This window comes from Podarcis muralis, chromosome 6 (genome assembly GCF_964188315.1).
Source record: "Podarcis muralis chromosome 6, rPodMur119.hap1.1, whole genome shotgun sequence".
In the NCBI taxonomy this organism is placed as follows: domain Eukaryota; kingdom Metazoa; phylum Chordata; class Lepidosauria; order Squamata; family Lacertidae; genus Podarcis; species Podarcis muralis.
The window spans coordinates 84,863,528-84,890,550 of NC_135660.1; the positions used below are offsets into that span (position 1 = coordinate 84,863,528).

Consider the following 27,023-nt stretch of genomic DNA (forward strand, 5'->3'; position numbering starts at 1 on the left):
TTTTATGAAATATCCTATTATCCTGGAAACTATTAAAGCACCTATAAAAATTTGGATGAATATAAATAAAAATAATAAGGATGACCCCTATCAGCATGAGAAATAAACAATATGGGTCAACCCAAAATTAAAAATTGGAAATCAAGTAATAGTTTGGCAAAATTGGATGAAAAAAGGTATTTTAACATTGAATCAATTAATTGTTGAAAATGACAAATTTGTGGAATATAAGACTTTGCAAGTGGATTAACCAGTGAAACACAATGGCAATACAATATGTTGGAAAGGCAGTTTGGCCCTGACGCTATAGCAGCATCGGAAACACCCCTGCTGCTACAAGATTTAATCTCTGCAACAAAAACAAAAAACTCTGCACTTGCACTATATAAAACCCTACTCAACAGGAAGAAATATGATTTAGAATATGATAGACAAAAACGGAGTGAAGAGTTAGGGGTACGGATAACTAATGATATATGGGAGTCAAGTATAAAATCAACAGAAATAGCCTGTATGGATCTAAGACTAAGACTTATTCAGCAGAAAATAATATTCAGAGTCCACTGGACTCCAGCAAAACTATACCAGAAGAAAATAACAAGTGCGGACAACTGATGGAGATGTGGGAGTAAAAATGTGAACTTAGTACATATGATGATTAACTGCACGATGATAAGATCATTTTGGTGCGAGGTGAAGATATATATAGCAAGAGTAATAAAAAGAAATTGTTATTTGGGGAATTGTATTGAATTCTAAATTATATTCCGGAAATGTGGGAGATTACAAGGGGTCAAAAAAAATGGGTGTACCGTGCCATATTAGAAGAAAAATGATGAATTGGAAGAGCCGCAAAAAGATTCCATTGAGCACATGGATTGATAATATGGACAGACTAGCTACATACAAACGAATTACATGTCGACGCAAATTAAGAATGGATAAATATGAAGAAATCTGGAAGGAATACTTAAGCGATAAGGCGGACAGTAGTGGGAAGTAGGGGGAGGAGCGGTGGGGAAATATTGTTAAAAAGGTGTATTCATAGGTATATCAGTATTCAAATCTGAATTGTCAAATTGTGTTAGTAGCGTTATTATGGATTTTCTTGTATGTGTTACTGCACATGTGTTATATGTGCAGTTGTTGTTTGCATTGAAAAAATGATTAAATAATTATTATTTTTTTAAAAGGAAAGAGATTATCACCCCTCTTTTATTGTCCATTCCAGGTTGCTCAACCACTGCCACAGTGTCCTTTCTCTTGGAAGATGAGCAGGTGATAGCAAAGGTTGCAAGGTTTTTAGCTGGGGTAATTAGAATAAGATCCACTATTGGACTATTGATTCAAAACCCTAAAATGAATTTTATATACAGTGGACGCTCAGGTTGAGAACGTGATCCGTGCGGGAAACACGTTTGCAACCCGCAACCCGTCTGCACACACGCAGGTTGTGATTCAGCGCTTCTGCGCATGCACAAAGCGTGATTTAGCACTTCTGCGCATGTGCAAGTGCCGAAACCAGGAAGTAACCCATTCCAGTACTTCCTGGTTTGGCGCAGTGCACAACCCGAAATTACGCAACCTGAAGCATCTGTAACCCAAGGTATGACTGCAATTGACTTTTTATTTCTATTCTTTGTATGTTATATTGTTGTTTTATTGCTATGGCCGATGGCTGATGCAAATAAAATTCATTCATTCATTCAATGGGGAGCCACTGCAGAAAAGGCCTGTTCTGGTGTTCCCACTCTCTGGCCCTCTTGTGGAGGAGGCACATGAAAGAGGGCCTCAGAAGATGATCTCAGGGTCCGGGTAGGTTCATATGGAAAGAGGCGGTCCCTGAGGTATTGTGGTCCTGAGCTGTTCTTGTAAACCACTTAAGAGGTTTACAAGCAGTATAAAAATTAAAATAAAAAAACAATAAAACAATAAAGACTACTGCCTTTCTTAGTATTTATGTAATTATAGATGGGTACTCAGTCATGTAGGGACGCGGGTGGCGCTGTGGGTAAAACCTCAGCGCCTAGGACTTGCCAATCGCATGGTCGGCGGTTCAAATCCCCGCGGCGGGGTGCGCTCCCGTCGTTCTGTCCCAGTGCCTGCCAACCTAGCAGTTTGAAAGCACCCCCGGGTGCAAGTAGATAAATAGGGACCGCTTAACAGCGGGAAGGTAAACGGCATTCCATGTGCTACGCTGGCTCGCCAGATGCAGCTTGTCACGCTGGCCACGTGACCCGGAAGTGTCTGCGGACAGCGCTGGCTCCCGGCCTATAGAGTGAGATGAGCGCACAACCCTAGAGTCTTTCAAGACTGGCCCGTACGGGCAGGGGTACCTTTACCTTTACCTTTTACTCAGTCATGTGCATCCTGACCTGGAGTCTGAAGAGCAACAATCAAGGCTTAGGTTTGGCACCTCGGGTAGCTAGGCCAGAATGCTTCAGTTGCTGGCGTCCACCTTCAGAAAGTGTAGATCTGAGAGCATTTCCTGACAAAACAGGGAAAAATGGGAGACACATGGTATAACATAGTCGCTTGACCAGCTTGGCTTCTAAATTGTTCATATTTTCAAGGCAGCAACAGGAGAGATGGAGAGAGAAAGAGTTCACTGTAATAAACAGTATTGTCTCCGAAGCAGAATGCTTATCCTTAGGAGCCAAGACTGACTAAGAAACATTTGGTTTAATTCTAGAGAGGCAAAAGGAGCATGCATTGTTTTGACAGCAAGGGATAAACAAGAGTATCCATTTCAGTTTAATATTCCAGACACTCAAGAAGGTATCAGTAACAGAACAACAAAAAGCCACAATCTATTCATGCTCATACAATCCAACTGGCTTCCAAAAGCAAAATTTATACTGCAATTCTGAAAACGGGAACATTTCATCGTTCACAGAAATAAAACCACAGGGCCACAGGTACCTAAAGAACATCCAGTCTGACTCTCAGATTAAGAGGCTGGTTCCTGAATATACTAAGTGGCAAAGAGTCAGGATGTTAGCTGAATTTTGCTTTGGTCACCCTGTTGGAATAACCAGCGCTCAACTTTAATATATATATTCCAGAGAGCAGCAGCAGCTTTGAAAAAGTAGCAAAGTTCGTAAAAATATTTAAGCTAAATGTGGTTGCTACGTTAAGAAAACGATTTAACAACAACAACAACAATTTGAAAACAAGGGCAAACCCTTCTGTAATTGATGCCAATCATTAATAAAAATAGACCATACTTTATATTTTGTTTGTTTGAAGCATTTGTGCACTGCTCTTCAGTCTCCCAAATCTATTCTAATTCTTCCATTGCAAAATTTGCCTTTTCAGCGATTTTCCTACACCAGTTTTGCAACTTGCTAAACTACACCACTTGCTGGTTACTAAAATCGGGCAACTCTTCAAAATGTTTTATCTTAATTCGAATTGTGGTTTACTTAATATGTCATTTAAATGTCATAACAAAGGGCTGTTGATAGAGAGGGAAATACAGAGAATTTCATAAACACTCAACTTACAAACACATTAAGGTGCCTTAAACCAACTGAGACTCTGTTGGTTCATTTAGCCCAGGGGTCAGCAAACTTTTTCAGCAGTGGGCCAGTTCACTGTCCCTCAGACCTTGTGGGGAGCTGGACTATACTTTGAAAAAGAAAGAAAGAACGAATTCCGATGCCCCACAAATAACCCAGAGATGAATTTTTAAAAAAGGACACATTCTATTCATGTAAAAACATGCTGATTCCTGGACCGTTCACGGGCCAGATTTAGGTGATTGGGCCGGATCCAGCCCCCAGGCCTTAGTTTGCCTACCCACGATTTAGCCTGTATTAGCTGCTCTATTTGCCAGGGCTTTCCAAATCTGGGGTTCTCTTTATACAGAGCACATCCTCTTCCACTGAGCTATAGACCCTCCTATGTTTTGGCAGTCATATCGTTTTTGGAGGACATCAGCTTTGTAATAGCCATCATTTTTGGCTTGCATTTTTTTGTAGTAAAAAAGGTAAAAGGTAAAGGACCCCTGGACAGTTAAGTCCAGTCAAAGGCGACTATGGGGTTGCAGCGCTCATCTCACTTTCAGGCTGAGGCAGTCAGCATTTGCCCACAGACAGCTTTCCTGGTCATGTGGCCAGCAGGACTACACCGCTTCTGGCGCTACGGGACACCATGACGGAAACCAGAGCGCACGGAAATGCTGTTTACCTTCTCGCCACAGCGGTACCTATTTATCTCCTTGTACTGGTGTGCTTTCGAACTGCTAGGTTGGCAGGAGCTGGGACACAGCAACAGGAGGTCACTCCGTTGTCGGGAATCGAACTGTTGACTTTCTGATCAACAAGTCCAAGAGGCTCAGTGGTTTACTGCATGCAGAGTTAAAGGAATGCTGCTTTCAAATTTCAGGTTGCCTTTAAGTAATAATAGCTGACCAGAGTCTTGGGCTTAACAAAAGAAGACTAATAGCTTGGGCTGTTCTTGTGATGTGCATCCATGGGCTGTATCTGCTGGGAGAGTCAGAGAGCAGTTCTGAACAGACACACACAGATAAAGCTGAGTTTGGGCTTTGCCAGCATTTTCAGGGTGCTGACTGCCTTGGATGTGGGAAACACTGGACTTTGGAGTGTTAAGCTGTCCCTCCACCTACGCTCAGCCTGTATATTTGTACATAAATTCAACATGAAGCCTCCAGTGACCAGTGAAAAAAACAAAAACGGAACTCAGGTAAGCACTGAAACCTCTCCCTGGTTGAGCCAGTTTACTTGACCCTAGCCTTGGCGTATTCGGAATTGGCTTCTGAAGGAAGATCAGCTAGTAAACCAACCATTAACAGTTGCCCAAGAACATCTCATCAAACTTTAAAATTCCACCCTGGACCTGGCTGTGCTTTTCAAAAAGCCGCAGCTCAAAACCACATTCAGCCATGTTTCTTTCCTGAATGGGAAAGAGGCTACAAGGATAGAGCAGAAAGGAGAGGAAAATGGTACACTTTTTGTGGGTACGTTCGTTCAATCATATTTGATTTGAAATAAACAACTATCTGACTTTTAGAAGACATGTGAAGGCAACCCTGCTTAGGGAAGATTTTTATGTTTGATGTTTTATCGTGTTTTTAATATTCTGTTGGGAGCCGCTCAGAGTGGCTGGGGAAACCCAATCAGCTGGGTGGGGTATGTATGTATGTATGTATGTATGTATGTATGTATGTATGTATAAACAAATTATTATTATTATTATTACTACTACTACTACTACTACTACTACTGGGGACACGGGTGGTGCTGTGGGTTAAAGCCTCAGCGCCTAGGGCTTGCCGATCGAAAGGTCGGCGGTTCGAATCCCCGCAGCGGGGTGCGCTCCCGTCGCTCGGTCCCAGCGCCTGCCAACCTAGCAGTTCGAAAGCACCCCCGGGTGCAAGTAGATAAATAGGGACCGCTTACTAGCGGGAAGGTAAACGGCGTTTCCGTGTGCGGTTCTGGCTCGCCAGAGCAGCGATGTCACGCTGGCCACGTGACCCGGAAAGTGTCTCCGGACAGCGCTGGCCCCCGGCCTCTTGAGTGAGATGGGCGCACAACCCTAGAGTCTGTCAAGACTGGCCCGTACGTGCAGGGGTACCTTTACCTTACTACTACTACTACTAGGGTCAAAACACCAGGTCTAAATTCTAGAGTGGGGATTGCTAACCCTTTTAGGACCACGGACACATATTTTTTTGAGTGCCACCCCTCTTTTGCTCCTCTCTTCCCTCTCCCAGATCAGAACCCCCCCTCTCCGAAAGACAGAAAGAGAGGATGTACATGGGCACACACTTCAGTTTTCCAAAGAAGCTGAGCCACATCTTCCGTGTCAAGGAGAGGCGGGGAAGGTAATTCCCCTTAGGAAGAGCGTAGACGATCTCAGAGGTTTTCCAGACAGCAGGGGAAGGCCTCAAGAGCACCATCACACCCACAGTTAATATATTGGAAAGCCTTTGAACTTGCCTTCACTCCAGTTCCCACCACCATTTAAAAAGGATCAAGCTCCGTTGGCCCAAAGATGGAAAGAAGACAAAGTCCCTACCAGAGAAGAATGGCAGATTAAGTTGATGGATTATGCCGAAATGGCAAAAATAACTGGAAGAATCAGAAATCAGGAAAACCAAAATTTTAATAAGGAATTGGGGAAATTTATAATTTATCTTGAAGACCACTGTAAACACTTAAAATTGTCAGTAGGATTGGAATAACACTTGTAGTTTAATGGTGAATTTTGGATATACAGTGGTACCTCTGGATGCAAACGGGATCCATTCCGGAGCCCCGTTCGCATCCAGAAGCGAACGCAACCTGCATCCGCACATGCGCGGGTCGCGATTCGCTGCTTCTGTGCATGCGTGTGACATCATTTTGACCATCTGCGCATGCGCGAGCAGCACAAAGTGTGTTACTTCCGGGTCGCCGCAGCGCGCAACCCAAAAATACTTATCCCGAAGATACTTCAACCCGAGGCATGACTGCAATGGAGATGTAAAAAATTTGGATTATCATAAAAGATGCAGGAGGAAATGATTAACAATAAGACCCACAAAGAGGAGGAGGGAAGACCAGGAGATTCTTTGGAATCTTGTTTTTATGTTATATGTGTGACTGTAAAACTTTAATATGAAAAACCAAATAAATAAATGTATAAAAAAATTAAAAAGAATCAAGCTCTGGGGTTGGGTAGGACCTCTGGCGAGAAACCCTGGGTAACTGCTGCAGTCTAAGTAGACAATACTGGGCCAGCTGGTATAAGGACTCTTGGTAAAGGTAAAGGTCCAGTCGCGGACGACTCTGGGGTTGCAAGCTCATCTCGCTCTATAGGCTGAGGGAGCCAGTGTTTGTCCGCAGACAGTTTTTCCGGGCTATGTGGCCAGCATGACTAAGCTGCTTCTGGCGAACCAGAGCAGCTCGCGGAAATGCTGTTTACCTTCCTGCTGGAGCAGTACCTATTAATCTACTTGCACTTTTTTTGGCCTGCTTTCGAACTGCTAGGTTGGCAGGAGCAGGGACTGAGCAACGGGAGCTCACCCTGTCGCGGGGATTCGAACCGCTGACCTTCTGATCGGCAAGCCCTAGGCTCTGTGGTTTAGACCACAGAGTCACCCGCGTCCCTATAAAGACTCTTATGACAGATAAATAATAAAGACTTATAGTGTTAGGAGGCACAGAGCAACCTTGGCAGCTCCGGCGAGTTACATACCATTGGTACTGTGAAAGGGATAGCTGGTATGGCCTCTGACCCGAGGCTAGCATAGGTCCAAATATGCCTTTTTGCACACGACTGGAGCCTGCACGACACGCACACGAGGCTCTCTGACTTGAACCCTGATCTGCTCCAGCAGCCTGGAGTTGCTGAACGGCCGAGGCCACCGGTTTCAGGTCACATTAGGGAGTCATTTTAGTAGCAGATGTAAAGATTCTCCCCTTTGAGTGGGTATCACACAAGGTCAGTCAGCAAATCCTGCTCTAAAAATAGATGCCAGTTTCAAAGTTGGCAAAGATTTCCTTTGCCGTCCCTGTCACACTCCGAAGATCCACGCTACCTACAGCTCCTGGATAAAGTCACAGGTAAGGCAAGATGAGAGAATGCTAGACTCCCTTTTCGCCCTTTCCCTTCAAAAATTCTGGGAGAGGACAACCAGGCAAGGGGGGAAACTGAGTGTTCAGGCTGTCCTTTCAAAGGAGCTGCTGGCTTCTTAAAACCATTTCAGGGCAGAGGCATGAGTAACATTAGAGATTCATTCATTTGGGGATACAGTGAGGTCATTCAGCATTCCAAAATATTATACAATGAGCTGCATTTCCTTCTTTCCTATTGGACGAACCTTTTTATTGTTTATGCTAAACTGAGATCTGTTTTGGGAGATTTTTAAAATCTACTCTGGGGATCTTTTAGATGCTCCCCCTCCCTTCTCCTCTCCTCCTCGGCTCTTTATTTTCTTTCAATTCCCCTTCCCTTCCATTGAATTCTGTTGCCCTGCTTCTACTATAGATGGCTTGTGTCTGTCATTCAGGAAATTTTAATGCCTTATGTCAGCCAACCCAGCTGAACTGGCTTCATGTTAACCACATGCGCTGGCAGTGAAGACCAAGTGCGAAAACGATTTTTTAAAAATTGCTGGCCTGGAGAATATACGAGCGAGTAGAGAAGAGATGCAGACAGAGGGTAAAGGAATAGTGGCATAAAAGAGATTATACTCAAACTCGTTTTAAACTACAACTGCACGAGACACACACAGAAAAACCTCTTCACAATTTCCCCTTCCCCTAAAGAAACACCCACCAAAACAATATCTGATAAATTCCAATGATAAGGATGAACTTAACTTTTGTTTTGTTTTAAGAAAGTTAGAGGGGATTCTTTTCAAAGAACCTATTGCCATTAAATCAACTCAAAATCAATTCGGCAGGATTCTTAGCAGCATATTTTCAGACATCGATCTTCCATTCATTTTTAGTTGCTGTTGTTGTTTTAGTGGGAGATCTGAAGCAAAGTCATCCCTGCGCCATGAAAACGACATTGTTTGCAAATATTGCATCTTTGATCAGATAAGCATATTGAAATCCAGGGCCTGCCTTCTCTCTCCTAATAAGTGACAGGTACATAGTGAGCCACGAGGCTCCTTCGGGTGGTTGCTAGGATTTGCAAAATATCATGTAACCAGAGTAGCACTTTAAGGTCTCCACAGCAGGAGTGCCATTTTGAGAGGGCAGTGGGGTTGTCGCACCTGCTCCTATTTCTCCTGCCATGCCTATGGTTCCGCTTTAATACAGAAATTGGGTAACTGGTCTGGGTTGGCAAAATGTTGCTATAGTGATTATGAGCTAGAAACAAAAAGTAAATAAATACTCAAAAAATGCATTGCTTCAGCATTATCCGTTTAAAAGATCCATATCCAAAAGATGACCCTTGGACCTTAGCTGAGAATCTTGCTCTCCCACCCCACCCCATTCATCATGCCTTGCAAGTGTCCCAGAGAAAACAGGACAGGACATCCAGTTTTCTCATGCAAGAGCACGGTGGCCATTGGGGGTACTGTGAACTCATGTGATTTCGCAACAAAATCTCACCCCCCAAAATGCGCTTTTTGGGGGGAGATGCAATTACGCAAGCCTGTGCATTGCTCCAAAATGCGCAAGCACCCCCCCCCAAAAAAGCATGTCTTTTTGACTCCATCATCTCGCACAGATCACAGACGCACATCCCGGTTTGGGGACCCAAGAGGTTGCAGGGTATACATTCAAACACACAGTCTCTCTCCATAGCCTACTGATATCTGATCTGCTGTGCTACGCATGGGCAGCCTGATCCACAGAATTCTTTTGGCACAGACAGATCCTATGGCAGTGCTCAGTCCTGCCTCAACAGAAGGGTCAGCAGCTAACGTGCATTCTGATCTGTACTTGGGGCACAGAAGCAGACACAACAGAACCCTGTGTTGGCTCCAGCCATCTACCTTGCGCTAGTAGTGTAGGACTAGTGCAAAGAGCTAGACTTTGATGAGTCAATGCTGCTGAAGAAAAAGAGGTGTGAAGTTAGCTTTACAGGTACTTAGGGGAATCAAAGACTTGTATAGAGTTGGAAAGGACCCCAAGTCCAACCCCCTACGATGCAGAAAAATGCAGCTGTCCCATACAGGGATTGAACCTGCAACTTTGGCATCATCACACTCTAACCAACAGAGCTATCCAAGCTGATTATCTTGGGGAGCAAGTTCAGAGTAAACCATCCCTCCTGGTGCTTTACACCAGCCTCCCCAAGCTTGGTGACTTCAAGTTGTTGTTGGACTAGACCCCACCTTCTTCCCAACCATGGACCATGCTAGCTGGAGACTGGTGGTAGCCGGAAACCTAACAACTCCTGGAACTCCAGGCTGGAGAAGGTTGCTTTTACAAAATCTATCCTGCCAATGCATTTTGTAACAAGAGCCATCTTTCCGCCTGGAAAGTCAAGGGTGCGATGAAACAGGAGGTTTGGCATCAGAGAGCAGGTGGCATAAGATTCAGTCTGAACCCGACTAAAGGTGGCCATTGTGGCATCGCTCTGGCACCCTCAGAAGCATGCTGTGACAACTCTGCAAGGCGCTTTAGGGACAAAATCGCTCGATGCCACAGCTAGAGCAAGTCCAGTGGTGGTGTTTAGAGCATGGTTTGTTCAATCTATACTGGATCAATTTAGATTATTGCAACCTGGGGGTGCGGAGGGCAAGCTGCTTGCAGTATAGCTGGCCACCCGGCTCCTTGACCCTTGTCCATTTTTGGCTTCTTAGAGCTAGCCATAGGGGGCTGACTGGGCGGGTCCAGGAAGTGATGAAGGCTTTGTTGGAGAAGGGGGAGATACAATCTGCCTTGATGGAGGTGGTTGAACAACTACCAAGAGTCAAATATCCCCTTTGGGGGGCCAAGTGGAGGTGGTTCAACTTCAGGCATGCTTGGAAGAAGCTGGTGACTTGGATCCATTCCAGTCTGGCTTCACGCCTGGTCATGACACTGAAAATGCACCCGTCACCTTGGTTGATTGCTTTGACCAGGAGAGAGATGGACAGCATGGCACAGTTTGTTCTCCTCCCTCTTTCAGCTGCTTTCGATATTGCTAACTACAATATCCTTCTAGAGCGGCCCAGGGAGGTGGTGGTTGGGAGCACTGTGCTTCAGTGGTGGATGTGGGTGGCGCTGTGGTCTAGACCTCTGAGCCTCTTGGGCTTGCCAATTGGAAGGTCGGCGGTTTGAATCCCCACGGCGGGGTGAGCTCCCGTTGCTCTGTCCCAGCTCCTGCCAACCTAGCAGTTCAAAAGCACGGCAGTGCAAGTAGATAAACCGCTGCGGTGGGAAGGTAAATGGTGTTTCCGTGTGCTCTGGTTTCCATCACAGTGTTCCATTCCACCAGAAGTGGTTTAGTCATTCTGGCCACATAACCCAGAAAGCTGCCTGTGGACAAATGTCAGCTCCCTTGGCCTGAAAGTGAGATGAGCGCCGCAACCCCATGGTTGCCTTTGACTGGACTTAACCGTCCAGGGGTCCTTTACCTTTTACTTTGATTCAGTGGTTCTGTTCTTACCTCCTGGGATGTTTCCAGAATGTGGTCAGCCTGCTGTCCAGTGCCATGGGAGTTGCCCTGTGATGCCCCACAGAGTTCCATCTTGTCCCCTGTGCTATTTAACATCTAAATGAAGCCTCTGGGCATTGTTATCAGGAGATTTGGAAGTGCCATCAAGTTGCAGATGACACCTAGTTCTATCTCTTAATCTTCAGCTGAATCAGGCGAGGCAGTTGATAACAACAACAAGAAGAACAAGAACAATTTATTATTTATACCCCACCCATCTGGCTGGGTTTCCCCAGGCACTCTGGGTGGCTTCCAATAAAATATTAAAATACAGAAATGCATCAAACATTAAAAGCTTCCCTAAACAGGGCTGCCTTCAGATGTCTTCTAAAAGTCTGATAGTTGTTCTCTTTGACATCTGGTGGGAGGGTGTTCCACAGGGTGGGCGCCACTACTGAGAAGGCCCTCTGCCTGGTTCCCTGTAACTTGGCTTCTCGCAGTGAGGGAACTGCCAGAAGGCCCTCAGCGTCCGGGTAGAATGATGGGGGTGGAGACGCTCCTTCAGATATACTGGACTGAGGCCGTAGAGGTGTTAGACCATTGCTTGGAGGTGATGGGCTGGGCATGGGCCAGTAAGCTGAATCCTGAAAGACCACCTTCATCCCTACAGACCCTCTCAGGTGCTGAAATCAGCAGAGCGGGCCTTCTTGTTTATTCCACTACGCTCAGAAGATTGTGGGGTGGTGGCCTGGGAGAGGGCATTTTCTGTGGCATCCCCTAAGTTGTGGCTCTCCGTCCCCACAGGGGTGCACCTGACATCTTCATTAGACAGCTTTCGGGGAATGTTGAAGACACACCTCTTTTCCCAGGCCCTTGACCCTTGAGATGGGCATTTTTAGGACCCACCTTATTTCTGTGATTGTAAGTTGTTTTGAACTGTTTTTCATACTGTGTTTTGATTGTTCTAACCCACCCTGGTATCTTAGGGTGAAGGGCGGGTAATTCATACAACAGCAACTTCCTAGCAAACAGATCAGGATGAATGCCCAATTAACAGGCTGCCTGGAAGCAATGCATTTGTAAATAAGTTTATAGGAAGCATGATGACTTCTAAAAACAGGCAGCAAATCCCCAGAAAATAGCACCCTCCCCAACAGAATACCCCCCCGTTTCAACTCTAGAAATAAACCCTCGGCTCTTACTCTCTCTAAAACTGCTGGGTTTTGTCTCCTGATGGGTCTCTCTCTAATATCTTGAGAAATTCTGGGCCATCAGGAGGCCATCACTGGTCATTAGCTTGTATTGGGGCTCATCCACACTTCTGCTTGTACCATTGCTCTTCCCCGGACAAACCCGCTCTTTACTGCTGAATCAGAGCAAACATCAGCAGGGTTTTCTGCAGATTGATGCTTGCTATGATTAAGCAGTAAAGAGCAGCTTTTCCGAGGGAAAGCGGCAGGGGAAATGCTAGAAAATGCCTCGAAAGCACAGGAAAAGTGGAAAACTGCTCAGACCCATGCTTTCTAGGCACGGGACAAGCAAATTGTGGACGAGTCCTTGATGAAGCATCAACCACCATCCTGGAAAACAAAACTATCAATCCACAAATGATCAGACAGCACCTACACCAATGCACTCCACATTTAATGCAAATTGGCTGGTGAGTGATCTGGGCTTTGTCCATTTGGATTATGATGGTGGAAAGTGGTCAGGCTTCTTTTGCCTTGAGCCAGAGAAGGAAACAGATCATCTTCCCATGCCCTCTGAATTGACTCAAGACCACCAAGCACTGAAAGCAGACAGCAACAGGGAACAAGGAGTACCATAACTGTGCACCTGGTGAACAGCTAACCTTAGATCATGGCCCTCCAGTTGTTGTTTGACTTCAACTCCCATCAGTCCAAGCCAGCATAGTTAAAATCCGAGATGGAAGCTGTAGTCCTACAACAGCTAGAGAGATGCTCGTTCCCCATCCCTGTTCCAGATAGTCAAAGTTACATGGAAATGAAATCTGTTCTAATAGTTACCTTGCAAAGGCATTCAATATTCCCACACAATTTCTGCAAGCCAGCCAGCCAGCCAGCCAGTGGATAACCAAGTATCATGGAATTTGGTTTCCAAGGTATGAAAAACCTACCCCAGGAGACCACCAGCCAAACATGAATTTATTTAACGTTAATCTGTCCATTAAATTTGTTTAAAACGTCATCCTTTATCACACCTCAGTTTGACAGTTATTTTTGTGAACTCCTCAAAAGCAAAGGCTTAGGTGCTGGCCTCTCCCAAATATCAGTGAAGACTGAGACAGATTTTTTTTTGCATGTATTCAGTTTCCGCATCTGCCTTTAGTATTTCTTTCATACCTTATTCTTCAAAAAGTCCCACTCTCTTATTTGCTGGTGTGGCGTTCGTACGGAGCCCCCGGTCGTACACCACTAATCCGCTGCCACCAACCAAGTCTTCCCCAGTAAATCACTTAGTCTCAGTCAGGTTCTCACGTTAACAAAGAACAGTGTAGTTTACTACAGACACAAACTTTAACCACATTCCAGACGTTATTCTTTACCTTCTTAGTCTTATTTTATCCTGTCTCTGTCTCTTCTACCTCCCCTCACACAAGAACCAACTGCACTAACTGTCTCTCTAATTCCAACTGCCTGCCAACTGCTTTTCCAACTGCCCTTCCCAACCAACCAACCCACTAAAACCAAACAACTAACCACCCCCAAACCTCGGGCTACGCCCTTTTATAAACAGGTAGGCTCCGCCTCCGGCTTTCCTATTGGTCTAAATTTTAACCCTTTCTCTCTCCCCTGTACAGACATTTTCAAATGAATGGGCAAACGCCACAGCTGGTTTCCTGTCTTTTTAATGTACAGTGGTACCTCTGGTTACATACTTAATTCGTTCCGGAGGTCCGTTCTTAACCTGAAACTGTTCTTAACCTGAAGCAGTACTTTAGCTAATGAGGCCTCCTGCTGCCGCCATGCAATTTCTGTTCTCATCCTGAAGTAAAGTTCTTAACCTGAGGTACTATTTCTGGGTTAGTGGAGTCTGTAACCTGAAGCGTATGTAACCTGAAGTGTATGTAACCCGAGGTACCACTGTATTTAAATATATGCTTTGCCAGAGTCGCCTTGAACACTATGCTAAATATAGCATCTGTGACTTAGCTCTCTTTTGACTAGATCCAGATTTGATTCCAGATCTGAAAAATTTCCTCTTTTGAAATTAACTGAGTGTATGAAATTTTCTGAACAATTTCCCATCCACATACCTTTTAAATCTGGGAGCATTCAAGTCATTCTTCCCAAGTGATTTGAGGTCTTTCATGAGATCCTGGGTATTGCTCACAAATGTGTCTCTTGACCAGGAACTAAATTTGCATTTATTTGATGAGTGTGGAAGTCATTCTCGTAAGATCTCCTTTAGCTGCTTCTCCGATTTTTTTAAACGTCTGTAAATCACCATCAGAACTTGGTTTAGGGGAGTATTACTATTTTCCTGTTTCGGCCTGATTCTTCTACACATAATGATTCTACAGCTAAATCTGTTTCTTGTACAAGTTCTGATTTATGGCCCTCTGTGCCTTCTTTGACATATATATCAATGCAACTCCCAACCCAATACAACTTTACTCTGCCCTTTTCATAGATTTTAAATCGAGAGATAAGCATCTTTTTGTTCTGCTGGTGTTCTCTGATAAGCCCAGAGAAGCCTTATTTTTTCCTGTAAGCAAATGTCAAACACTCTGCTTCCCCCAACTTGGCTCAGTCTTCTAGCATTAGCATAGAAACACATACATCGCGTGATCCTTCTTGAAATGTTTTCATTGTGCGTCATTTTCCCAGTGACACTGCAGCCTATTTTATTGTCTTCCATTAGTTTCCATGTGCTCACTGTCTACTTCTATCCTCTCTTCATTGATTTATTGCCTGTCTGTAAATATACCACTTTCCTGCCAAGGCACTCAAAGCAATTAGGGCCCTAATGGCAGCTCAGAATGTTTTAGATCATCTTCCCCCAGCGGATGAGTCATCTTGAACGGGATGCCATTCGGCTTTTCTCTGGAAGTCAGCTGAAAAGCTGCTCCATAATTGTAATACGATTATAATTATCATATTATCATCACACCAGAAACCTGGTTCCATTACAGGAGTCAAGGGCACAACATTACCAGGAAGTTGCCCTATTCCATCCCCGCCGAAATCAATGGAAGCTCAATAAGACAGCGAGGGGAGAGGCGATGGACAAGCCTGGCTTTCACCAGCCAACAGGCTTTCTTACTTGTTGTTGTTTAGTCGTTCAATCGTGTCCGACTCTTCGTGACCCCATGGACCAGAGCACGCCAGGCACTCCTGTCTTCCACTGCCTCCCGCAGTTTGGTCAATCTCGTCCTCTGTCGTCCCCTTCTCCTTGTGCCCTCCATCTTTCCCAGCATCAGTGTCTTTTCCAGGGAGTCTTCTCTTCTCATGAGGTGGCCGAAGTATTGGAGCCTCAGCTTCACGATCTGTCCTTCCAGTGAGCACTCAGGGCTGATTTCATTCAGAATGGATAGGTTTGATCTTCTTGCAGTCCATGGGACTCTCAAGAGTCTCCTCCAGCACCATAATTCAAAAGCATCAGTTCTGACAAAGCCCTTGAAATCCAGCCATTGCTTCTAAATTGGAGTTTTGAAACCTCAACACAACACTCACAGCCCCTGCCTGCCTGAAGGGAAACCCTATTTGTTCTGTCCTACCTATTGGCAGACACAGCCAAAATTCCATGTTTGTAGATGCGCATTATTGTGAGGGGAGAAGCTTCGCCCTACAAGTCCAGCCACCGAGAGCTTGTCTGACATTGTTTGGGTCCATAAAGAAAGGTAAGCGGGCGTCTCAGCTTTACCTCATCAGCAGCCTTGCTGTAGGTCACCATTATTGTGTTTGCTATGGAAATGACCAGTTTAACTGCCTCACAATGAGCATTCTAAGCCATAAGACACCCACCAGTTTGACTCTCTTGGAGGAAGCCAATTTTACATATGGAGATTGACTAACTTCTGGCTCAGGAGGTTACCTTCAGAAAGGGGGAACAGGTACAATCCTAGACAGCACTTTCTCCTCTCCCCCACCCCAATTGAAATGTCACCCTAGACAGGGGCGAGTGCAAATAATGGGGCTGGGACCAGCTTTCTTTTTAAGCACTTTGATTTTAATTAATTTTTATAATGAAATATTTTTAGAATGTGTGATTATTTGACTGTTTGATTATTTGATTGTTGTTAGCCGCCCTGAGCCCGGCTTCGGCTGGGGAGGGCGGGATATAAATAAAATTTATTATTATTATTATTATTATTATTTGTGAAGTTTGGCAAACACAACCCCCAATTACTCCACGGTATGTGTGGTGCTGTTGTTTTTTTAAAAAGGGTTTCGAATAGAGCCTGGTACCTCAAACCATCAAAAACACAAAAAGGATTTGGATGTTAGGTCCTCAATATTTGACTAACCTTTCTCGCAATACCACTGCTTCGGCTTTTTCATTCCAGAGACGAGAGGTTGAGTTGGCCAATATTTTAAATTTTTCATTATAAGCTCCTCCAGAGTCAAAGCAGAAACATATGTTCTGCCTGAGGGCAGAGTGAAGCTGAGGTGCCTCTCATCCATAATCTCGTTTAAATTACCCCCTCCGTGCTGCAAAAAGAGGGGGGGGAAGCGCCACCCAGAGAGGCGCTTTTCATCAGTCAAAAATTGTCATATAAATAGCCTTATCCCCCCCCCCTTTTAAAAAAGCAGTCCTAATAGGCCTGTTGTAAGGTACAACAGGTGGGACGTGGGTGGCGCTGTGGGTTAAACCACAGAGCCTAAGGCTTGCTGATCAGAAGGTTGGTGGTTCGAATCCCCACGGCGGGGTGAGCTCCCGTTGCTTGGTCCCTGCTCCTGCCAACCTAGCAGTTCAAAAGCACACCAGTGCAAGTAGATAAATAGATACCGCTCCAGCGTTTCCGTGTGCTGCTCTGGTTTGCCAGAAGTGGCTTAGTCATGCTGGCCGGCTGTACGCCGGCTCCCTCGGCCAATAAAGCGAGATGAACGCCACAACCCCAGATTCGGTCACGACTGGACCTAATGGTCAGGGGTCCCTTTACCTTTACCTAAGGTACAACAATGCCAATATAATCTCTTGGGAGAACTGTGTTCACTTGGGTCTCTTGACAGCAACCTCACCTTCTGCTTGGTGTTGCAGGTTTTTGGATTTTGTTTCCTCCGTCATCCATCAAGCTCTTCAATGGCCCTGAAATCTGGGAAGATCAGTGCTTACGCAGCCGTCAAAGTAGACCCCAATGGGGACTACTGCACCCCTGGAGCGTTTGACCTGGAGAGGCTCTTCTGGAAAGGCAGCCCAAAGTACACCCACGTCAACGAAGTCTGGCCCAACCTCTACATAGGAGATGAGTAAGTTACACGGGTGGCGCTGTGAGTTAAAGCCTCAGCGCCTAGGACTTGCCAATCGAAAGGTCGGCGGTTCGAATCCCTGCGGCGGGGTGCGCTCCTGTTGCTTGGTCCCAGCACCTGCCAACCTAGCAGTTCGAAAGCACCCCCGGGTGCAAGTAGATAAATAGGGACCACTTACTAGCGGGAAGGTAAACGGCGTTTCCGTGTGCGGCTCTGGCTCGCCAGAGCAGCGATGTCACGCTGGCCACGTGACCCGGAAGTTTCTCCGGACAGCGCTGGCCCCCGGCCTCTTGAGTGAGATGGGCGCACAACCCTAGAGTCTGTCAAGACTGGCCCGTACGGGCAGGGGTACCTTTACCTTTACTTTAAGTTATGCCAAGACACATGGCCTCCAGTAGTCATGGAGAGCATTATGCCTGTAATGACTGGATCACAGTGGAAATGTGGCTCTGACATCATCCTCTCTGGGCTATGCTGTGCACATGCAGGTGTAGATTCTCTGTAGCATAATTGAAAGGTATTTCTGGGGCAGGAGGTAAATAAAGGGGTTTAGAGGTTTGGTAGGTGGCCTTAAAATGACCCATCAGAGAATATAATAATAATAATAATAATAATAATAATAATAATAATAATAATAATAATTTTATTTATACCCTGCCCTTCCCGGTTCAAAAGCCGGGCTCAGGGTGGCTAATAACAAATTTAAAACACTTTAAAACAATTATAAAAGCAGCATAAAACACAGTATAAAAACATGACTAACAATAAAATTCAAAAATCAATTAGATAATCCCCAGGGCTAGCTGGCTGAAATTGGTCCTACTTGGGCCAGTGAGGAGGCCAGGGGAGAATTAGCTGTGGGGTCTCAGAGCGAGTGATCTTCATAAAAGGGGAGGGGGAGGGAAGAGAAGAGAAATAAAAGATCAGGCTGAATTCAAATTAAAAGCCAGGCGGAATAGCTCTGTCTTACAGGCCTGACAGAAGGAGGTTAAATCCTGAAGGGCCCTAGTCTCATGGGACAGAGCATTCCACCAGGTCAGAGCCATCACTGAAAAGGCCCTGGCCCTGGTGGAGGATAGTCTCGACTTCCTTAGGGCCTGGGACCTCTAAACTATGGTTATTCATGGACCTTAAGGTCCTCTGCGGGGTAGACCAGGAGAGGCAGTCCCGTAAATACGAGGGCCCTAATTTGTCCCTTCTTCACAATTCTAACCACTCCCTGCCTGTTTTATGCCAGCATTTGCTTGAAATTTGTACACATACTGATCCCCTGAAGAGCTGTGTATGGAGAAAAAGCAGCTTGGGTGAGAGATGATTTTGAATGAGAGCGCATCGGTGGGAAAGACACCCCTGAGTCTTCCCTCCCCACACCCGCAATGCTGTCTCTCTGCTCCAAACCAAAGCCTCCCCAAAGCTGCTTTACATTAAAAAGAGAAGAAGAAACCCACCCAAAACTTGCATGCATTTTGGTGCAACATCTAATTTGCCCTTCATTCCTTTTGTAATAGAATGCTGTTGTAGACACTGCCCAGAAGGAATGAAACTTTTACAAGCGCTTTCAGACATGTAATAAACAAAGCTTCGGGTTTCATGGGATGCTACCCTTCCCAAAGTCTTTTACTGGGGAGTTGCAAGAATGTAATGCCAGGAATTGGACACTTTTGTGAAAAAGCAGATATTTAAAAATAGGTGGTGCAGGCTCCTTCTTTTCGGAACCAATACTCATATTGAACTTGTACAGAAATGTTTAAAAACTGCTTTACATTTAAAAGTGGGTGTCCTATCATGCAAAACTTTTTTAAAAAATGTATTTTTAAAAGAACACATGGATTTCACTACGTGGCACCTTAATTAAAGGCCAGAGCCAGAAAGCATCAATTCAGACACAATATATGTATCAAACTTCTTTTTGGGGGGTGGGGGGTGGAGATAGTTCTAGTAGGAACCCCTAACAACAAGGAAGGGACACGGGTGGCGCTGTAGGTAAAAGCCTCAGTGCCTAGGGCTTGCAGATCGAAAGGTCGGCGGTTCGAATCCCCGCGGCGGGGTGCGCTCCTGCTGCTCGGTCCCAGCGCCTGCCAACCTAGCAGTTCGAAAGCACCCCCGGGTGCAAGTAGATAAATAGGGACCGCTTACTGGCGGAAAGGTAAACGGCGTTTCCGTGTGCTGCGCTGGCTCGCCAGATGCAGCTTTGTCAAGCTGGCCATGTGACCCGGAAGTGTCTGCGGACAGCGTTGGCCCCCGGCCTCTTAAGTGAGATGGGCGCACAACCCTAGAGTCTGTCAAGACTGGCCCGTATGGGCAGGGGTACCTTTACCTTTACCTTTAACAACAAGGAAGTCCAAAAATGGGATTACCAGGAGGCTATTGTGGCTGTTACCTAATCTAGTTGTTTTCATGGGAAAGTACTTTTGCAGCTACAGTTGATACAAAAGGGACTTATATCCCTGGGACCGCCTTTGATGCCTTTAAACAGCAAGTGTGCAAAAAGAAAGTCTGCTATTGCAGACCCTCCAAGAGTCCCTCTTTTCCAGGGACAGTCCTGGATTTACAGAAGCCACCCCAGTTTCGGATTTGATCGCAGAATGTCCCAGTTTTCCTTAATTTTAAGTTCATGCAGGATCTGGGTCCTAGCAGGCAATCACGTTCCTGTGCCCTTATTAATCTGTTCCAGTTAAATAAATGTTTGCCCACCTGCCTAACTCACTGTGATGCTTTGTCAGCTGGGGCTGGGGCACTTTGCGTCAGTGGCGTAGCGTGGGTTGTCAGCACCCGGGGCAAGGCAAGTAATTTGCGCCCCCTAACCCGTGGAGCCAGGTAGGGGCAGAGAGCTGCGAGTGCGAGCGCACCCCCCCATATGTTGCGCCCGGCCCCCCCTGCACCCCCCACGCTACGCCACTGCTTTGCGTACTGAAAAGTGTAAGCCATCCCATCCAATACAAAAAGGATGTACACGTTACATTCAATGTGTGTGCCATCCGGGTACCTGCCTACGCCATAGCTGAGCTGTGAAAAGCATCGAGTGGGCACTCTTTTCACACAAACAGTTGTAGAAATAGATCATGCTTGCGTTCAGCGTACCATTGAAGTGGGGAAGAGACGAAAGTGATGAATCATAGAATCAAGAGAGCTCTGGTGTTGTTCCAGCAACAGCCGCCCTTCGGCTCAGCCTTAGAAAGGAGCAGCACAGAATCATAGAATCAAAGAGCTGTAGAGTTCACAAAGCTACCGGCATGAGTTTGACCAAACTGCAGGAGGCAGTGGAAGACAGGAGTGCCTGGCGTTCTCTGGTCCATGGGGTCACGAATAGTTGGACACGACTAAACAATAACAAAAGAGTTGGAAGGCACCACAAGGGTCATCTAGTGCAACTCCCTGCAAAGCTGGAATCTTTTGCCCAACGTCGGTCTCAAAGCCATGAAGGAGCGTCTCCACCCCCACCGTTCAGCCCGGACACTGAGGTCCAGCTCTGAGGGCCTTCTGGCGGTTCCCTCACTGCGAGAAGTGAGGTTACAGGGAACCAGGCAGAGGGCCTTCTCGGTAGTGGCACCCACTCACTATCTGACTTTTAGTAAACATCTGAAGGCAACCCTGCTTAGAGAAGTTTTTAATGTTTGATGCTTTATTGAGTTTTTAATATTCTGTTGGGAGCTGCCCAGAGTGGCTGGGGAAACCCAGCCAGATGGACATGGTATAAATAAATTATATTATTATTAATATATTACTATTATTATTGTTATTATTATTATTATTATTATTATACTTTGAGATTCTCATGCCATGCCAACTGAACTATGCCATAACTGCAGTGCCCTTGCCTAACAGCCTCTGATTGCTTTGACCCAGGAAAACAGCCCTGGATCGCTACAGCCTTGAGAAAGCCGGCTTCACCCACATCCTCAACGCAGCCCATGGCCGGTGGAACGTCGATACGGGACCAGAATACTACAGGGACATGGACATCGAGTACCACGGGGTGGAGGCAGATGATCTGCCCACCTTCAATCTTAGCCAGTTCTTTTACTCTGCTGCTGAATTCATTGATAGAGCACTCCGGAATGAAACGAGTAAGGAAAATGGGCTTCCGTCCGGGCGTTATCTGTAACGGCCTAACTGGCATGGTGTGTGAGCCTGCCGAACCTAAGACCATGACCAGGCATGGGTGTTTTCTCTAACCCTGTGATCCTGTGTCCGTATGGGTGGGAGGAGGTAATCTCTTGCAGCTGCTACAGATGCTGCATCCCCATCTGCCCCCATTTAAATCACACCCATTCAGCACCGCTCCTTCCCATGTGTGACTATGCTGCTTTTTTAAAAAGAAAAAACTGGACACATAAACTAGAACAAGCAATCAAAGAACCTCCAAGTATATGCAGAAGGCAGAACATAAACAGCCTGCTCCCCAACACTGAGAGTTCCTTCTGAAGCAGGCAACAAATCTCCCGCTTTGAGCACCTCTTGTTTTAAAAGCTAACCATTTGAGTCAGCTGCCTTAATGCAAGACCTGAAAATAGCATAAGCTCATGGCAAAGCGCTCCAAACCTGCCAGAACGTTTTGCCCATTCCCTTTCATGGGCAGTGGTGGAAGCGACGGTGGTCAAGGGACAGAACTGTTTCACCTATTGGAGCTCCACACCACATGTAGACATGGCAAACTGGATACACACATTTGTCACATGTTACAGTGTGCCCCGTTAAGAGATTCTAGTTCTCCCAAAAATGAATGGAGTCTGGGATAGAGTCTCCATAAGCCCAGATCCACTTTGAAACCTTGCAAGCGCCAGTTGCTCACTAGGTGCTGTCTGTGGTGCTGCAACAGCCAACCTGCCTTTCTCAGAGGGCTCCTCCACAGGACCAGAATAAGACAAGAGTACTTTGAAATCCTTGGGACGTGGGCGGTGCTGTGGGTTAAACCACAGAGCCTAGGACTCGCCGATCAGAAAGTCGGCGGTTCAAATCCCCACGATGGTGTGAGCTCCCGTTGCTCGGTCCCTGCTCCTGCCAACCTAGCAGTTCGAAAGCAGGTCAAAGTGCAAGTAGATAAATAAGTACCGCTCCGGTGGGAAGGTAAACGGCGTTTCTGTGCGCTGCTCTGGTTCGCCAGAAGTGGCTTAGTCATGCTGGCCACAAGACCCAGAAGCTGTACGCTGGTTCCCTCGGCCAGTAAAGCGAGATGAGCGCCGCAACCCCAGAGTCAGTCACGACTGGACCTAATGACCAGGGGTCCCTTTACCTTTACTCCTTTACTTTGAAATCCATGTACCTGAGCTGCTCATCTAGGACAGTCCTTGACTCTGCATGGGCTTTTCAAAATCAATCATCCCTACCACACATTCACGATCTGGGGGGGGGGGGGGAATCCTCCTTTAGTTGCAGTGCTTATGAGCCTGGCAGAGTGCTTAAAGGGTTAAGACTGGGGGTGAGGTCTGGAGACCAGATCCTCTCTAGTCAAACTGCAAAAAAAAAAAGGAGAACAGTGCCATACCAGAATAATTCATGTCATAAATCATAAACCAATCTAAATACGAGAAATAACTCTATTTCTGACCCAATCCAAATCGTTCTTCCCTTCCACCCACCTCCAATTTCCCAAACCCCCTCTTCTTGTTAAACCAGGAACTGTTAACCCCCATGTCCCAGACCAAGCAAAGGCCTGATTGGGTTTTTTTCTCTCCCTCTCCTCCAAGAATCCAATTTTTGGAAGTGGCAGTAAAAAAAAGGGTGGGGGAATTAGGTCTGTCGCTGAGTTGGGTGACCCAAAATGCCTGATGAGGACGCAAACTGCCCTCCTCAGTCACCATTTGATAAGTGGGGAAGGGGGTGATAACTTTATCCTCTGCCGATTTGCATGGATCACCTGGGGGCCCTTGTGCATGTGTGTTGTGCCTGCACACAAGACTGTGGGGTATCCACACCCACCACTTACATATGACCCTGTGTAAGTATAAAAGTAAAGGTAAAGGACCCCTGGACGGTTAAGCCCAGTCAAAGGTGACTATGGGGTTGCAGTGCTCATCTTGCTTTCAGGCCAAGGGTGCCGGCGTTTGTCCACAAGACAGCTTTCCAGGTCATGTGGCCAGCATGACTAAACCGCTTCTGGCACAACAGAACACCAGAGCGCACGGAAATGCCGTTTACCTTCCTGCCACAGCAGTACCTATTTATCTACTTGCACTGGTGTGCTTTCAAACTGTAGGTTGGCAGGAGCTTAGACAGAGCAAGTGGAGCTCACTCTGTTGCGCGGATTCGAACCGCCAACCTTCCGATCAGCAAGCCCATGAGGCTCAGTGGTTTAGACCACAGCGCCACCCGCTCCCCTGGATTTGCCCAACACCAATGACAAATGGAGAAGTGCCAATGGCAAAGAATCTGAATGGTTTCTTTTTCTTCACTTCCACAGGCAAGATTTTGGTCCACTGTGCCATGGGTCGGAGCCGCTCAGCTGCCTTGGTCTTGGCATATCTGATGATTTACAAGAACATGACTGTGGTTGATGCCATTGATCAAGTGCTGAAGCACCGGTGCATTCTCCCAAACCGCGGCTTCCTGAAACAGCTCAGAGAACTGGACATAAAGCTCGCCCTGGAGAGGAGCAAAGCCACAAACGGGATGGAGTGTAACCAAGAGACCAGCACAGAGACGGAGATCTAACATTCCCTATTTTCTAGAAAAGAATTGGTTTTAAAAAGAAATGGGAAACTTGAAAACAATTAGGCAAAGGGAGTCATTTGTTACCAAGTAAAGCTGGGGGAGTAGGGGCGGGGGAAGAGAGTCAGTAGCACTTCAAATGCCTTAAGCGTATTTTCAGCTTGAATATGCACTAACATGGTAGGAGGTCTTCAAAGAAACTTGAATAGGAACTTGAAATACACAGAGAAGGCTTCCTTCATGCTGTTTTTCAGAGCTTTCTTTTACAGAGGAGGGGATAACCCAGTCACCCAAAGAGTCAATCAACAGTGCATAAGAAGAAAGGACCAAACGGGATTTACGAAGAGTCACTGCTGGAAACTGTTTGTCCCTTGTTATAACTTTGTGGGTCAGGAGGCCTGCAATTGCTCTAGCGTATAGTCAAAAAAGGGCATATTTCAGTACACACACACACACACACACACACACACACACACACACACACACACAATATTGATAGGGTTGGTAGATGGACCTTGCTAGGTCATCTGTCTCCTGGATGGACTTCTTTCAAATCTCACCCTCAAAAACAGTATAAGAGTCTATTTTCTTTTTTGCATAGACTCCAATGAACACGTGCAAATGGTCAGCGACCACCTTTTCCATTGTGGGAAAAGGCAGCGACTCTTAAAAGCCTATTGGCAAATCGCTTTCTCTCTGCATTATCATGAGCAGCGTAGCATACATCTTATCATCAAACCAGGAACATAGGCTGTGTTGCCTGCCATAATCTGTATGGAAAGACAATGGGAATGAAATGTTCAGAGACTATGCCTATCCTGGTCAGGGTAAAGCTACGTCGCAGGGGCCAATAAGGTCATTAGCAGAGGGACTGAAGTCACTGGATAAAGCCCAGCACAAATTTGAGAGCAACTGTCCACACACATCTTTACCCTAACTGGTCCTCCACCCCAACAGGGATACAGGAGGGTGCAAACTCTCATTTCAAGTACTAGGAGCACAATAATGTTGTCTCCACAATGCCCTCTTTGGAGGACAAGTTTAGAGCCCATTGCAAAAGTTGTACATCCATTGTGTTTCCTTCCCAGTACCAGTTTGGATAGCTGCATGGTTGTAGAAACCAAGGCAGCCTAAATATGTGTGTTGGACTCACATCCACAACTGTTGGAGTGACTTCAACCCTGCATGCGGCTGTTGGTAACACTAACAAAACCTTTTATCTTCCAGTCCTGAAACACATATTCCACAATGGAACACAATATATGCCCAAGCATAGTTTACAATTCCAACCACTTCTCTTGGCTTCAGCCTTCAACGAAGCTACGACGTATCTGGATTGGGGCACCAATGTAGTGTCCTCCAGATGATGGTGGATGTTAATCAGCCCCAGCCAACATGACCACTGGTCAGGGATGATGGGAGTTGTAGTCAAACAATATCCAGAGAATACCATGTTGACCACCTCAGATTTAAACAAAGCCATCTGGGCAACCACTACTCCAGAGGTCTTCTCTAACCAGCTGTCCAGCATCTGCAAGGCTGGTAGCTTCAAATTAAATCCAGAACATCTCCCAGAAAACAGCTTCTTATAAAACCAAGCTTAACATCCTCTGAACGGTTTGCAAGAGCTACAGTAAAACTCAAGTCTCCTTCACTTTTATTCCACATCTTCATGAAGAGTTCCCCATGTTACACCAAGGCCCTCTCTCCATACAAAAGGTATTGCCTTCCGTCTACTGTGACCTTCACTTAGTCATTGATCCTCCTACCATTCTAATTTAGTGTAACTTCCTTAAAAATATGATTTAAATGCACCATGTATTCTGGCCTGACAATGCTGAAAGAGTAGGAACATGGCTACTGATACCATGCATCACTTTCAACTGGTACTATCAGAGAGACAGAGAGATCAGTACAGTGGTACCTCGGGTTAAGTACTTAATTTGTTCCGGAGGTCCGTACTTAACCTGAAACTGTTCTTAACCTGAAGCACCACTTTAGCTAATGGGGCCTCCTGCTGCCGCTGCGCCGCTGGAGCACGATTTCTGATCTCATCCTGAAGCAAAGTTCTTAACCCGAGGTACTATTTCTGGGTTAGCGGAGTCTGTAACCTGAAGTGTATGTAACCCGAGGTACCACTGTAATTGCTGCGGAAGTTTGAAGTATTGTTAGGTCATAACAGTGAATTTCATAATCCTGAAGGATGGGGAAGGCAGCCGAGCTGGTCACAGAGAGGTCCTCTAGGAGCCACACTTAAAAAAACCAACACACAAAAAACAAGTTACATGGCAAAAAGTATGGTATATGTGAACCTAGTCTGGTTCTTCCAATGTGTGTACAACTCTCCCTGCACCCCAAGCAATTAAGGCTCTCTTTAACAGCTGTTTATGTCATTTACAGGTCTTTGGGTTCTCATATATCAGAGTTAATCAAAAAAGGACTAAACGGTGCTAAAGTGTTATTCACCTGTTAGCAGGCAGGGCCATTTGTTTCACTTCATAGTACTAAGTGCTCTGTGAAGGGGGTCTCCCCACCCCAGCAAAGGTAGGGAAATGAGGGACCTTGGCAGGGAAAGCTCTATAACTCTTATCAGCATGAGAGCTGAAATACTAAAAGCTGTGATGAACACAGCCAGCACCTCCATCCATGATGTTCCATGATTCCCAGTGACCTTTCATTCTGGGAAACAACAATTGCACTTTGGTGTAAGTTAAGCAAGTCCAGCCAATGATTAAGGACCAATCTGTGCCATATAACGGTCTGATGCTTCTAGCAATGTGAACAACACAAGGTACTAGGGAAGCTCACGTCTAGGTCATGGGGTAGAGCCAATAAAATGGAATAATAATAATAATCCAAGTTTCTAGATCCCCCTTATTGAAATACCTTCTC

General features: G+C 45.9%; 1 protein-coding gene across 4 annotated transcripts; it reads left to right on the forward strand.

Annotated features, from left to right (window-relative positions):
• Positions 1–7,330: 7,330 nt before the first annotated feature.
• DUSP29 (dual specificity phosphatase 29) lies at positions 7,331–24,372 on the forward strand. Of its 4 annotated transcripts, XM_028729100.2 has the most exons (5): positions 7,331–7,571; positions 11,854–11,970; positions 17,275–17,483; positions 21,330–21,550; positions 23,884–24,372. In XM_028729100.2, the coding sequence occupies exons 2-5, from the start codon at positions 11,935–11,937 to the stop codon at positions 24,132–24,134; spliced, it is 717 nt and encodes a 238-aa protein (XP_028584933.2). In that variant the 5' UTR covers positions 7,331–7,571; positions 11,854–11,934; the 3' UTR covers positions 24,135–24,372. The 4 variants fall into 4 exon arrangements, with proteins under 4 accessions (XP_028584933.2, XP_028584935.1, XP_028584934.1 ...); XM_028729102.2 differs by lacking the exon at positions 11,854–11,970 and having other exon boundaries at positions 7,334–7,571; XM_028729101.2 differs by lacking the exons at positions 7,331–7,571; positions 11,854–11,970 and adding an exon at positions 15,594–15,913.
• The last annotated feature ends 2,651 nt before the right edge of the window (positions 24,373–27,023 follow it).

Bases quoted from the DNA above. Each gene is read 5' to 3' on its own strand.
- DUSP29 (XM_028729100.2), top strand. From the start codon at position 11,935: ATGGGCATTTTTAGGACCCACCTTATTTCTGTGATT. The intron at 11,971-17,274 runs GTAAGTTGTTTT...TTGGTGTTGCAG, and splicing joins CCCACCTTATTTCTGTGATT to GTTTTTGGATTTTGTTTCCT. The intron at 21,551-23,883 runs GTAAGGAAAATG...TCACTTCCACAG, and splicing joins AGCACTCCGGAATGAAACGA to GCAAGATTTTGGTCCACTGT.